Raw genomic sequence first — 12991 nt, 5'->3', positions numbered from 1 at the left:
CACCCAGCCTACGCGAACTGCCGGGCCCCACTCTGACTGACGCACGGCGCTCCTGAAGAAGATACTAGCCGTTAGTAGGAGCAGTAAGCCCCCAAGGCAACGAATTTCTATTTTCAGCTGTTTGGGACAGCTTCAGACACTAAACCAAAAGGTGTCTCCTTGAACAGATACTTGGGCAAAAAATCCCCAGCCCACCTCTTCCTGAGCTGAATCCCACACTGCATTCACAGTGCAACTTACGTAAAACTGATATGCAAAAAGTTATTCAGCAACAGTATGAAAATGAACTGCAAAAAAGTACAGAGGAAAGTTTCCACATTTCCAGATAGATCCCTATCCCGGTTCTGTCTGGAAGAATTGCATGGGATATGGCCCTGATGAGAAGGAGGGTCCAAGAGACCTGGTTGATTTTTCAAGGATGGTCTGTCCCCACAGGCAGGAAATAAAGCAAAGGTGGAAGGATGTCTGCATGCATGAAAAACAAGCTCCTGACAAAACTCAAGATGCAAAAAGGAAGCATACAAGAGGTGGAAGCAGGGAACAATATAGAGAAACTGTCTTAGCATGCACAGATAGGGCTAGGAAAGACAAAACTCATCTGGAGTTAAATCTGGTAAGCAATATGAAAAGCAAAACTAAAACCTACAAGTGTATCAGCAGCAAAAGGAAGACTAGTGAAAATGTGGCTCAACTGCTAAATGGGGCAGGGGAACTGGAGACAAAGGACACAGAAAAGGCTGAAGTACTCAATGCTTCTTCACCACGGTCTTTAGTGGTAAGATTGGACTTCAGCAACCCCAGGTTCCTGAGACCACTATAAAGTCTAGAGCAAGGAAGGCATACCCTTGGCGGAGGAGGATCAGTTAGGAAACATTTACACAAATTGGACATACACAAGTCTATGGTGCTTGGCTGGATGCACCTGCAACTGGCTGATGTCACTGCAAGACCACTCTCAATTATCTTGGAAAGGTCACAGTGAGCAGGAGACACTTCTGAGGACTGGAAGAAAGCTAAGGTCACTCAGGCCCTCAAGAAGGAAGATGCAGAAAGTACAGGTGAGTCAACCTCACCACCATCCCTGGGAAGGTGATGGAGCAAACAATCCTGGAAACCACTTCCAGACACGTAAAGGACAAGAAAGTAGCAGTCAATGTAGATTTATGAAGGGAAGATCATGCCTGACCAACTTGATAGCCTTCTACCACATTGCGTCTAGCTTGGTAGATGAGTGGAGAACAGTGGATGACGTCTACCTTTACTTTAGCAAGGCTCCTGCCAGTCCACCAAAGCACCCTGATAGATAAGCTGACAAAGTACAGGCCAGATAACTGGACAGTGACACTGAAAAATGGCTGAAGGGCCAGGCCCAGAGGGTTGCCATCAGTGGCATAAAGTCCAGTTGGAGGCCAGTGGTGTACCTCAGGGGTCAATACTGGATTCAGCCCTGTTTAACATCTTCATTAATGACCTCAATGATAGAACAGAATGCCCCTTCAACAAATTTGCAGATGATACAAGACTGGGAGGAACGCTTGATACACCAGATGGTTGTGCTGCCACCATTCAGAGGGACCTCAACAGACTGGAGAAATAGGCAAACAGGAATCTCATGATGTTCAATAAAGGCAAACACCAAATCCCCACCCAGAGAAGAAAAAGCCCATGGAACAAGAGGTCATGGATGAATCCGTGAGAAAGCAGCTTTGTTGAAAAAGATCCAGCACTCCTGGTGGACACTGAAGTGACCATAAGCCAGCAATGTGCCCTTGCAGCAAAGAAGGCCAGGTTGCATTAGGAAGAGTGCTGTCAGCAGGCTCAGGGAGGTGATCCTTCCTATGAAGAGAGGCTGAAAGAGCTGGGACTGTTCTGCCTAGCGAAGAAAAAGCTCCGGAGGATCTCACCAATGTGTAGAAATATCTGATGGAGGCAGGGAAAAGGTACAGTAACGGGACAGATAAAGAAGAGGAAGTCAGACTCTTCTCAGTGGCATCCAACAATGGGGCAAGACACAATGGGTGCAAACTGAAATACCAAAAACTCCATTAAATCAAAGAAGAAACTCTTATTCTAAGAATGCTCAAACACTGGAACAGGTTTGTAGGTTGTAGAGATACTCAAAGCCCAACCAGACACAAGCCTCAGCAACCTGCTTTAGGTGACTGTGTTTTAAGCAGGGAGGTTGGACTAGATTATCTCCAGTGCCCCCTTCCAACCTCAATAATTGTGTACTCAAACCATAGGAAAAAGAACTCATTTGGGAAATTCCAAAAAACCAGGAGAATTAATGCAACACTCTTATTTATGGTTTTAATTTTTATGATTTCTCACCTCTTTTAATAAATGTAATTTTTCTACCTCTCCCATGTTTTACACCATTTGCAGTTCACCATAGAGCTGGTGGGTTTTTTTGGTGGGTGTTTGTTTGTTTTAAAATCAACACCATTTATAGTCACATTACAGATAACTGAAAACTGACTAAAAAAATGCATTATTTTTTGATAACTAGCTCTATGATTTACTGAGCACATTTTTAGAAATTCCAATACCAAACACATGCATTGCAGTTGGCACATACAAGTGATACGCACAACTATAACATGCAAAAAAGTCATCCTCTTCAAGACAAAAATCAAAATGCATAATCTTTCTTCAAATTTGTTCCCCAGTTCTTCTAATTTTAGAGGGAACAGCCACCATTGGTAATGAAAACTACCATTTGAAAAGAAGAAAATTATCTTCTTTATTCCTTTAAAGTGGCAGCATCAGGCTGCTCCTTAACTTCAACAAAAACTAGAAGTCATCCACCCTGCAGTGAACCACTTAATAGTGGGTCTCTCCCAGCAAATATGCACTACATATGAAGCTTGTTTAATTATAGCATTCCCTTGATATGCCCACTCCTCACTTTGTACCATTTTACAATGCTAGACTCTAGACTGATACAGAAACTGACAGCCTATATCTTGCACAGATATTAAAACAGGGAAGCACAGTGAATTAATTCTAAAAGGGATATTAATCATAGAAACAATACACACTATACAAAGATTATTGTCTTTCATTTACTTGTACAGTATTTTTCCTTTTGTCTGAATTTGTGGCTGAAAGGAATTCTTCCTCTACAGAGCTGTACCTGCATCTGATGGGAACCTCTAGCTCAGCTCTCAGCTCAGTGACTACACTATGCCTGAAGCACAAACTAGTGATTGAGATGATATAATACCCGCAGCACAAGGCTCCTCCCTTTCAAAACAGAGCAGGCATTAGGATCACAAATTCAGATGAGAACAGTTTTGAAGGACTACATTCAATATTTCTAACTTAAAATGTGGTCCACTTTCTGCCATGTACTGTACCTCAAACCTGTTTCTGTCCAGGAATTCTTCACGCTGGCTAGGGAAGCGTGAGAGATTTATACATAGAAGAATGATTTTAAAATCCTGCTAACAGGAGCAAAAAACACTCTAATTAAAGTACTTTCCATTCTCAACTTTCTGCGACAGATTCAGATACTTGTTCATGGGGTCACCATGTAAATATTTGAATAGGTGATCCCAGCTATACCTCTTTCTGAACTGAATATTGCATTTATGAAGAAACTTATGCAAAAATGAAAACACAAAAGAACAGGCACAAAATCCTGTTGGCTCCCACAGCATATAAACACTTGACAATGGACACAGTCTGCTCCATCTAGATATTGATAAAAATCAAGCTGGAAGTATCCTTGAGGTAGTCCTCCTTCAGGCAAAATCCTCTGTATCACGTCTCTTGGAAATGAAGGGATTATCTCCTTATGTATTAGTCATACCAGAAGCAATGCAATATTAACTGGTCTTAAGAGCTTTTATTTTTCCTTTATCAGCTGTTCAACAATGAACAAAGTATACCAATGTGTAAGGGCAAGTATAAAAGTCAGTAAGTGTGAAAAACTAATCCTTTAGATTTAACTGTAACAGTGAAGAAAGAACACAGAGAACACTGGAAACTTATTTCTGAAAGACCTCTAACAGAACTGTACCAAAAATCCAGTCATAGTAAATCTGTCAATATCCAATTCTGTAGATATAGTCTGTGAACACAGTGCCTGAATGTCAATTTTACATCAGCTCATAATTGAAATTCAGCCTTCATCATCACTGCTGCTCCATGCGTCTTCATATGCTGGATTTAAATGCTGTTGAGGCAGAGACTAAAGAAAATAAAAATTCTCTCAGTGGTTTGCTTAATTAAAAATACTACAATCAATAAGGGCAATGCTAAAGGCATTTCTTAAATTACTATATGTAGACAAAATATTGTGCCTCTCATGGGTACTGGAGTTTTTTTTAAACACTTCTTTGGTCATTCCACTGATTAGAGACAGGATAAATTATGAAAAGAAATACTCCTCTATTTAATTCCAATGTCAACAAAAAAAATGTCTGGAGTACTGACTGGAAGTTTTACAAATGTTTGGCATAAAATATAACAGATGGATATTATTGTGTTTGTTTTGTGTCATTGGTTTTAAGCCCTAATTTCCTTGGCCCAGCATAACTGAGAACTACTGTCTCAAGATGTAGTCCTGACCTCTATCCACATCCAACAACTATTTCTCACCTCAGCCTCCCTAGGGTCAAGCTAAAGGGTTTGTGCAGCTACGCAGTGCACTGAATCAAAGTGACTCAAGGTAAACTTCTATCCTGGGTTGAGATTCTGGTTGTACAGCATCTCAAATGGCTGTTCTAGCACGTAAGAGGGAGCAGGAACTAGTGGCCTGTGGACAGCAGAGCTGCTTCTTTCAGAGGCAATGCTCAGTTGCAACATTTGCAAACAGCAGCTGTAGCTTAACAGATTTCAGAACAATGGCACATATTACATACCTCCACCATGTCAAATTTAAAGGGGCTGTTCTAATCAGAGCTAGGTGAATAATCTTGTTGCTGTGGGTTTGTTTTTGGTTTTTAGACTAAGAAAAAACAATTCACACACATGAAAATTCTCAGTTTCAACAAAAATGTTCATTTCAGGTCAACTGAACATATTCAGGGTTTAGGGTATCTAACCTTTGAAACTATTTTTTTCTTCTTTGCTTAAGTACAGGATAGTTTTGAAATAAGTTGTCTTACAAAGCAAAGCAAGTGTTATAAAAATTTTAGGATTATCATTTCCCCATCCAAAATGGAACATTTCAGAAATTTTAAAAAGTGGAATTTTGTATGCTATCAACCAAAACAATAATATAACCTGATTTTTTAACATTAGTAGAGTTCGCCAGACTGATTCTGTGAATGGTTTCAGTTCCTTAAAATCTACAATTTTTCCCCCCTCAAACTGTTCACTGGAATTTTTTATTGCCCAGCTCTAAGAGAGAGAAAGTACTCTCTTGGAAAACAAGTGTTACATACGATCTTCCCTGTAACAGCCTGAACATCTTGCCTCAGACACTAAAATAAGCTCATTTAGAATATTCTTTATTATATTTCTGCATGAAAAATATTTGGTTATGAAGTGTGCTATCTCTAATCTTACTGTCTAACACACAGTGTATTCTTAAACAATTTAAAACACAATCTTTGGCACCTTTCCAATTCCAAAATAACATAAACTACAGAAAACAGTTTAGAAATTAAAGAAGCTAAATTAGAAGTTGAAAGACTGATAGCCAAACGATAAGTACTACTTTTAATTAACTGAGAAGCTAGAAGTCTGCAAAAGATTTTACTAGACTATGAAAGAAAGTGTCCTCTCCAAACCCCACAACAATCAAAAGGTTGCACATAAACAATAGGTGATTTTCCTCTTAATTAGGAATTGTTACAAATCAGGATGCTGAAACACTCACTTCATATTTAATTTCCACTCCACCTCCCAAAGTATAACCGCCATAAAAAGTATAGTTTAAACGCACAAATTCATTACCTTTTCAGAAATGTCATCAGGAACTGGCTCTCGAAGAGCTGGTATCCATGCAAGGATATTGCAATCTTTGCTACCACTATAAAGTTCCTTTAAGAAAGCAAGTAAAAGTTACTTTTACACAAATTTACTGAACAGTGACACAGATATAATATTGGGGGGGGAAGTGTATGAAATATTTATTTGAAAATAAGGACAAATACACAATTTCTAATTTGTACTATAATCTTGATAAACAGTATATTAAATAATATGCCAAAGCAAAATGAGTAAGTTTTTATGTTTTTCCCAGATTGCTCGCCAAAACAGCACTAGCCACATTTAAATGAACTTTATTGTTTAAATGCACTTTTTTCTTCCTTCTCTCATGTCTCCTGAAGCCTAAGCGATGATTTATGTTCAATTGAGAAGGGAAAAAGAACAGAAAGATTTTTTATTATAATTAAAAAATATGAATCAACTGAAAAGTATCTAGTAATACATGTTAGAAGACTGCATGCGTATGGAACAATGAAGTATCAAGTAAGCGTAGTTTCAGTATGCCTAGGGAAGGAAGAGAACAAATAAAGAACAATTTGAAGCCTGTATCCTGTTAGGAAGGCGGAGATCAGAAAGATCAATTTATTATTTTTAATATAAATAACTCTATTATGGTAATGACTAAGGACTGAGAACGCATTGTGCAAGGCACCCTGCAAACACATGGAAACAAAGAGTCTCTACACCAAACAGCTAACAGTCAAATATAGCTTAGTTTTCTTAGTTCTTTATTAAAGGAAATACAGACTTCTCCATCACTTTAAACTGAGGAAATTTTGCTAATGAGAAATACTGCACCATCTTTGCAGTAAATTTTGCTCTAATAATGCTTCTGTTTTCCCAAATGTCTCATATGCCTTCAATCTTGAATCATACTTCTGTATATTACATGTCATGTCTGACAACACTTGAGTATTGCCATGCATTTAAACTGCCTGAGTGAAACGTATTTTTTGTGTATTCAGGCTGGCAGTGTGAAAGCCTTGTTTTAGGCATGTTGGATTTTACATTTAAACTACCAACTCTGTGCATATATGCACATTATTAATACTTGATTCAACATAAGTTCAACAAATTATTACAGTTCTGTCTTTGCAGAAAGTCTCCTATATTACGCATATTTAATTATAGAACTGCATGAATTATGCTGACAGTTGATGCAAGAACTTAATGCCCAATTCCTATAAATACTCATTTATGTAGGTAAACTTATTCAAGAGAGCTCACATACCCATTTTTGTAAAACTGGTCCCACGCATGAAGCTGTTCATGCTTAAATACATACAAGATTAGAACTGAGAAAGAGACATTCTACTTGTCTTGCTTAAAAGAAGAGAGGTCAAAGTGACACCAAGGTATAGGTCAAATCCTACTTTATCCTGTCAGCAGTACTCTACTCAGGTCTCCTGTCTTTGACAGGATACAGAATACCACTAGAACTTTAAAATCTCCTCCCATGCCAAAATCTTTCCTTGTGAGCAATGTCATAGAGACATCAGCATGCTTCCATTTAATCTTTATTACCACCTCTCTCTCTCTCTCTGATCCTGGCATTAAGGTCTTCAGTTAATATCCACTGCATTGAGTAATACCTACAATTAAGTTATTACAACCTGAAATGGTGACTCATTCCTTAAGTCAGTTAAAAGAAGAGCCAGTGAGCTCCATGCATGTTTATGGTACAGTATAGGACATACACATATATTGTACTACAAACATGCTCCATGCATGTTTTTGGGACAATATATGGAAATATTATACTTTAAGATTGAGGAAAGATTGCAAATAAAGCCTAATTTAACTTTCAGTTATCTTTACTTATTAGCCTGACACTGGATTTGCCAAATACCTTTGCAGATGTCACTGGCATTTCTTGAACTATATAAAGAGCTGTAAATTAAAGCAAAATTGGTTCCTGATGCATACCTAATATTCTATGACACATTATTAGTACATGGTGCTTTACTCCCATTTCTTTCTCTGAAAGGGAAAGCTAGGTCTTGTTTGTTTACTTAAATTATTTTAAGCAGCTAATATGACACAATGATATCTAGCATATTAGATCCAACAGTAAATATAATCTAAGAGATTGCACAATGAAGATTTCCTCTTCCACACCACCCTTGAGACTACCAACCTCCTATTAAATTAATGGCACTTATTAAAGGGCTAAATTCTGCAGTTCTTATTACTCAAGCAGACTAACATCTTACTAACTTGACAGAGATATTTACGTAAGAACAATTTAGGCCAACAATAATATAGTGATTTTAGGGCTCCATTCCCAGGATCTCAAAAGGCATATACACACACATTAACTAAATCTCACACCACTCTGTGGAGACGGCTCCACACAGTATCTCAAACAGAAAAGGTATTCCACACAAACCTGTTAATTAATTTGGACCTCGTAAGAACAGATAAAGACTAATATCATTGGATTGCAAATACCTAGTTGCTTGGCTATTGGTGATCGTATTTGATTATATGGTTCTGAGCAAACAAGACACTTCTCACCTCAAATACACAATTGGTGCAAAGTTAAAGTTCCTTTTAAAGCCTATTCCAGTTATGAGGTGAAACAAAGACAGTGATTAAAGCACAATTAATGAATAGAAAGAATGTGAGGGACTGGCAGCAACCAATATCAATTAGAAGTTTTAAACATAGAAAAAATAGTAAGAAAATCCAATGACCAGATTTAAGGGTGGGTAGGACAAAAAACACTCAGCAGGGTTAAAGACAGCAGAAAAAGTTTAGAAGACTATTAATATGGAGAAAACGCTTAACAACAGAGATTCATTACTAGATGGAAATGGTAGAAACTATGCAGAAAATATGTACACCTTGTTTCACATGAGGATAGTGTACTAATTTCAAATGTACTGATAAGTAAGAAAAATGTTAGAAAGTCATCTTCTACACTTTTCACCAGTACGTGCACAATTTATATCAGACTTAGAAGAGTCGTCTAAGAAAACTTCTGGCTTGCTTAAGTTAATCAAGCTTTAATATGTATTGAAATATTACAAAACTGAAAGTGAGATAATATGCCATTGAGGAAAAAAAAAAGTGGAATGATACAGATACAAATGAACTAACTGACATTTCTTTAACCTTAAACAAGACAACTGAAAAGGTGATTAAACAACTCAGTTACTGTAGAGTTACGATATAGGAATATAAACATCAGTCAACATGGTTTGCAACAAAGCAGGTTTTGTCAAGCAAAACTGATTTTATTTACAACTAGTAACTGAAAATAGAAATGCACAGTTCTGAATAAGTTTGTAACATATTGATTTAATATTGCTTGCAAGAGTAAAATAAAACAGGTAACTAAATTTTACAAACAACTGCATTCTCAGAAAAGGAGTTTTAACTGGGAAATCGTAATTTCTATTGGAATTATATGAAGACTTGATGAATGTACTTAATTGTCTCGAGACAGAATGAGCGATTTGGAAGTATAGGTGTGAACACAGTCAAAATAACACTACCACTACCTTTGGTGTTGACACACTGACTATAGTAATGTTACTCCATCAGAGTAACAATTTAATACATCTAAAAGCAGAGTATTTAAATAAAAAGAAAATCGAGTCACACTTCTAGAATATAGAACTGAACTCTGGAAAAGGATGATTCTGGAAGAGAATGAGGAATCACAACAGATAAACAAATGAAGCTGTTGCCAACATAAACCTATAGCCATAGTGTCTGATGAAGTTCTTGTATGTATGCTCATACATGAGTGATCCTCTTTTAAGGATCTTAAAAGTGAACAGAGACACACTATAAAGAGATTTGCGCTTCCACGGCTGGAAAACATGATTTACAGTGAGATTTAATAAGCCTAACCTCTTCAGCTTATCAAAAAGAACACCAAAGATAACGATGATAATGATATAAACACCCTAGCACTTTTGTTGGGAAACTGTTCTTAAAAACACAAAGGGCTTTTTAATCTAGTCAAGAACAGTCCAGAAAAGATGTGCCTCAGCTATCATGTGAATATTCCACGTTTCAGTGGATCTGGCATCTCACTGCTTATTCATGTCAGCACTGCTTTCCAGGTCTAGCAAGGCTTATTAGCTTTGGCTCTATTCCCCGATCTGTAATGGCCCATAACTGTCAGTGAAGTCCATCTCAGTGATAGGGAAACATTGTTTCAGTCGAAGTTACTAGACTTAAGACAAGAGCTACCAGATTCATTTCTATGATGTATTGTGTGAGAGGTTATGAAAAGATATCCACATGCTCTTTCTTCCTCAAATATTTCTGCCTGATATTTCAGAAACAAAAGATGAGAAAGGAGGAGCTGGAACATGAAATACGATCCTCCACACCTGAGGGCAACTATGGAACAGCCTTAAAATCCATACTAACATCCACTCTGTTCTTGCCACATCACAAGTCGTAAGAACAATCTGTTGTAAAGTATCTCATAAGAATAACAAAGCTTAATTGTCAAGCCTTTTATTACAAGAGAAAAATATACAACGAGGCAGAGGAAAAGAAAAAAAAAAAGGCAGAGGAAAAGAAAAAAAAAAAGGCAGAGGAAAAGAAAAAAAAAAAGGCAGAGGAAAAGAAAAAAAGGCTGTAAGCACCACAAGTCCCTGTAATGCTATGGTATTTCTTAGGTGAAATGTTCTCAGATTAATTTCAGAAGCTCATCACGTTCTTAACACTTCATCCAAACTGTTCATAGATCCAGTGACTGGTATAACTACAGACATTTGAGCAAGATCACCTTAGCAAAGTACTTGAGAGGTTTCTCAGAACCGACAGCAGTACTAATGCACTTCACCTAAATGCACTTTTTTCTTTCTCACTGTGATTAGTCCTAGGTATCTCAGAGAAGGCAAATGTCTCCCCTTTGGTCTTGCAGAAAACAGGCACAAGCCTTGATGCATACGATTTAGTAATGACAATACAAGCCAAAAAATTACTATAAGTATATTCAAAAATTACTGATGTGAGACCAAATGAATAGTGAAAGGAACCCAACATAGAAAGGGCTGCCCCAAGAGCTTACCAACCTTCTCTCGTTTGACCCATAGGCCACAGAACTCTCTATCGAGATCTCCGATTAAAGCACATCCCTGAGAAGTTAACACTTTTTGTGCAAATGGTTTGGCAATCTGCATAAATATTCCAGGTTGTCTGGAATACTGTTTGTACTTCACTTACCTGAAAATTAGGTTGAAATACACAGCAGTCGACAGTACTATAATGCCCTCTAAGCATAGTTATCAGTTCTCCTGTGAAAACTGTATAAACAGCAATGGTACTACCATAGGGTACAAAGGCAAACTCTGGATTACAGCCACAAGAGACGGTGAATTTGAGTCCTTTCCTACTTTCATTACAGACTTTTCCATAATTCACCTGTAAAATGAAGGATTATGCAGTTAGGTATTACCTGAAACTACAGGAAATAACTTTGCATGAAAAGGTTAATTTCATTTCTTCTTTAATACCCAATAAAATTAATTTTAAGCTTCCCAATGTTAAGACAACCCTTCAGATTTCCAATTACGGATGTCTGTCAAGAGAATAATTTTTCTGTTCATTAAGGTTCACTCTCCTTAATATCAACTTTAAGAAAGGGAAAGAAAGATACACCTAAAAATTAGCAGTTCCACACTCAGAAGTAGAATTTGCACAGGCTGTTGTGTGCCAAATCCACACCAAGCACCTACACTATCACTGAAATTGGAACTGGTTCAGGAGTTACCGCCTTAAACACCTTCCTAGATGATCCAACATAATAGTTTCAATATCTGAGAGACAATTATTACAAGAACTCCTTATGCACAACAGTATACAATTATAAATCACAGAATTGTAGAACAGTTTGCCTTGGACAGGACCCTTAAAGGTCATCTAGTTCAACACCCCTGCAATGAGCAGGGACATCTTCAGCTAGATCAGGTTGCTCAGAGCCCAGTCCAGCCTGACCTTGAACACTTCCAAGGATGGGGCATCCACAGCCTCTCTAGGCAACCTGGTCCAGTGTTTCACCACCACACCACAAAAAAATATCTTCCTTTTATCTACTCTGAATCCACTCTCCTTTAGTTTAAAGCCATTACCTCTTGTCCTATCACTACAGGCCCTACTAAAAAGTCTGTCCCCTACCTTTCTTGTAAGCCTCCTTTAACTACTGGAAAGCCACAATAAGGTCTCCCTGGAGCCTTCTCTTCTCCAGGCTGAACAACCCCAGCTCTCTCAGCCTGTCTTCATAGGAGGGGTGCTCCAGCCCTCTGGTCATCTTCATGGCCCTCCTCTGGACTCACTCCAACAGGTCCATGTCCTTCTCGTGTTGGGGGCCACAGAGCTGAAGGCAGTACTGCAGGGGGTGGTCTTACCAGAGCAGACTAGAGGGGCAGAATCCCCTCCCTTGACCTGCTGGTCACACTGCTTTTGATGCAGCCCAGGATATGGTTGGCTTTCTGGGCTACAAGTGCACATTGCCAGCTCATGTCCAGCTTTTCATCCAGTAGCCCCAGGACCTTCTCCTCAGGGCTGCTCTCAATCCCTTTATCCCCCAGCCTATTGATACTGGAGGTTGTCCCGACCCGTGTGCACGACCTTGCACCTGGCCTTGTTAGACCTCCTAAGGTTCACATGGGCCCATTTCTTGAGCTTGTCCAGGTCTCTCTGGAAGCCATTCCATCCCTCAGGTGTGTCAACCACACCACTCAGCTTGGTGTCATCTGCAAACTTGCAGAGGGTGCACATGATCCCACTGTCTATGTCATCAACGGGTGCACTTGATCCCACTGTCTATGTCATCAATGAATGTATTAAACACTACTGGTTCCAATACTGCCAATACTTCAGTCCACTGGTTGAAAGAAAATTGATCTACACTACCTCCTACCCTGTAAGTGCCCTTCATTTATGGAAGTTGACTGATGTTGCAGAAAACTACATTTCTGAAATATATATGCCAATAGGATGGCAAAGAACAGACGCATCAGTCTAGACAACGCAAGAACTAGCCCTAAGGATTTCTCAGCAAGTCATCCCTTGCTTGGGG

The 12991-nt window shown here is 38.5% G+C and overlaps 1 protein-coding gene across 2 annotated transcripts in view; it reads right to left on the bottom strand.

The window, feature by feature from the left end:
- Nucleotides 1-3833: 3833 nt before the first annotated feature.
- The window catches only part of ERCC8 (excision repair cross-complementation group 8), a 27703-nt gene continuing 18545 nt past the window's right edge, over nucleotides 3834-12991 (bottom strand). For both annotated transcript variants that reach the window (XM_009710250.1, XM_009710251.1), the window contains 3 exons: nucleotides 11137-11334; nucleotides 5908-5994; nucleotides 3834-4195 (listed from right to left, as the gene is read on the bottom strand). In XM_009710250.1, coding sequence (XP_009708552.1) covers nucleotides 4127-4195; nucleotides 5908-5994; nucleotides 11137-11334 — 354 coding nt within the window. In that variant the 3' untranslated portion in view covers nucleotides 3834-4126. The remainder of the gene's footprint in view (nucleotides 4196-5907; nucleotides 5995-11136; nucleotides 11335-12991) is intronic.

The sequence above is a fragment of the Cariama cristata genome, unplaced genomic scaffold (genome assembly GCF_000690535.1).
Source record: "Cariama cristata isolate BGI_N322 unplaced genomic scaffold, ASM69053v1 scaffold8691, whole genome shotgun sequence".
NCBI classification, from domain to species: Eukaryota; Metazoa; Chordata; class Aves; order Cariamiformes; family Cariamidae; genus Cariama; species Cariama cristata.
This window is presented reverse-complemented; position numbering and strand designations above follow the sequence as displayed.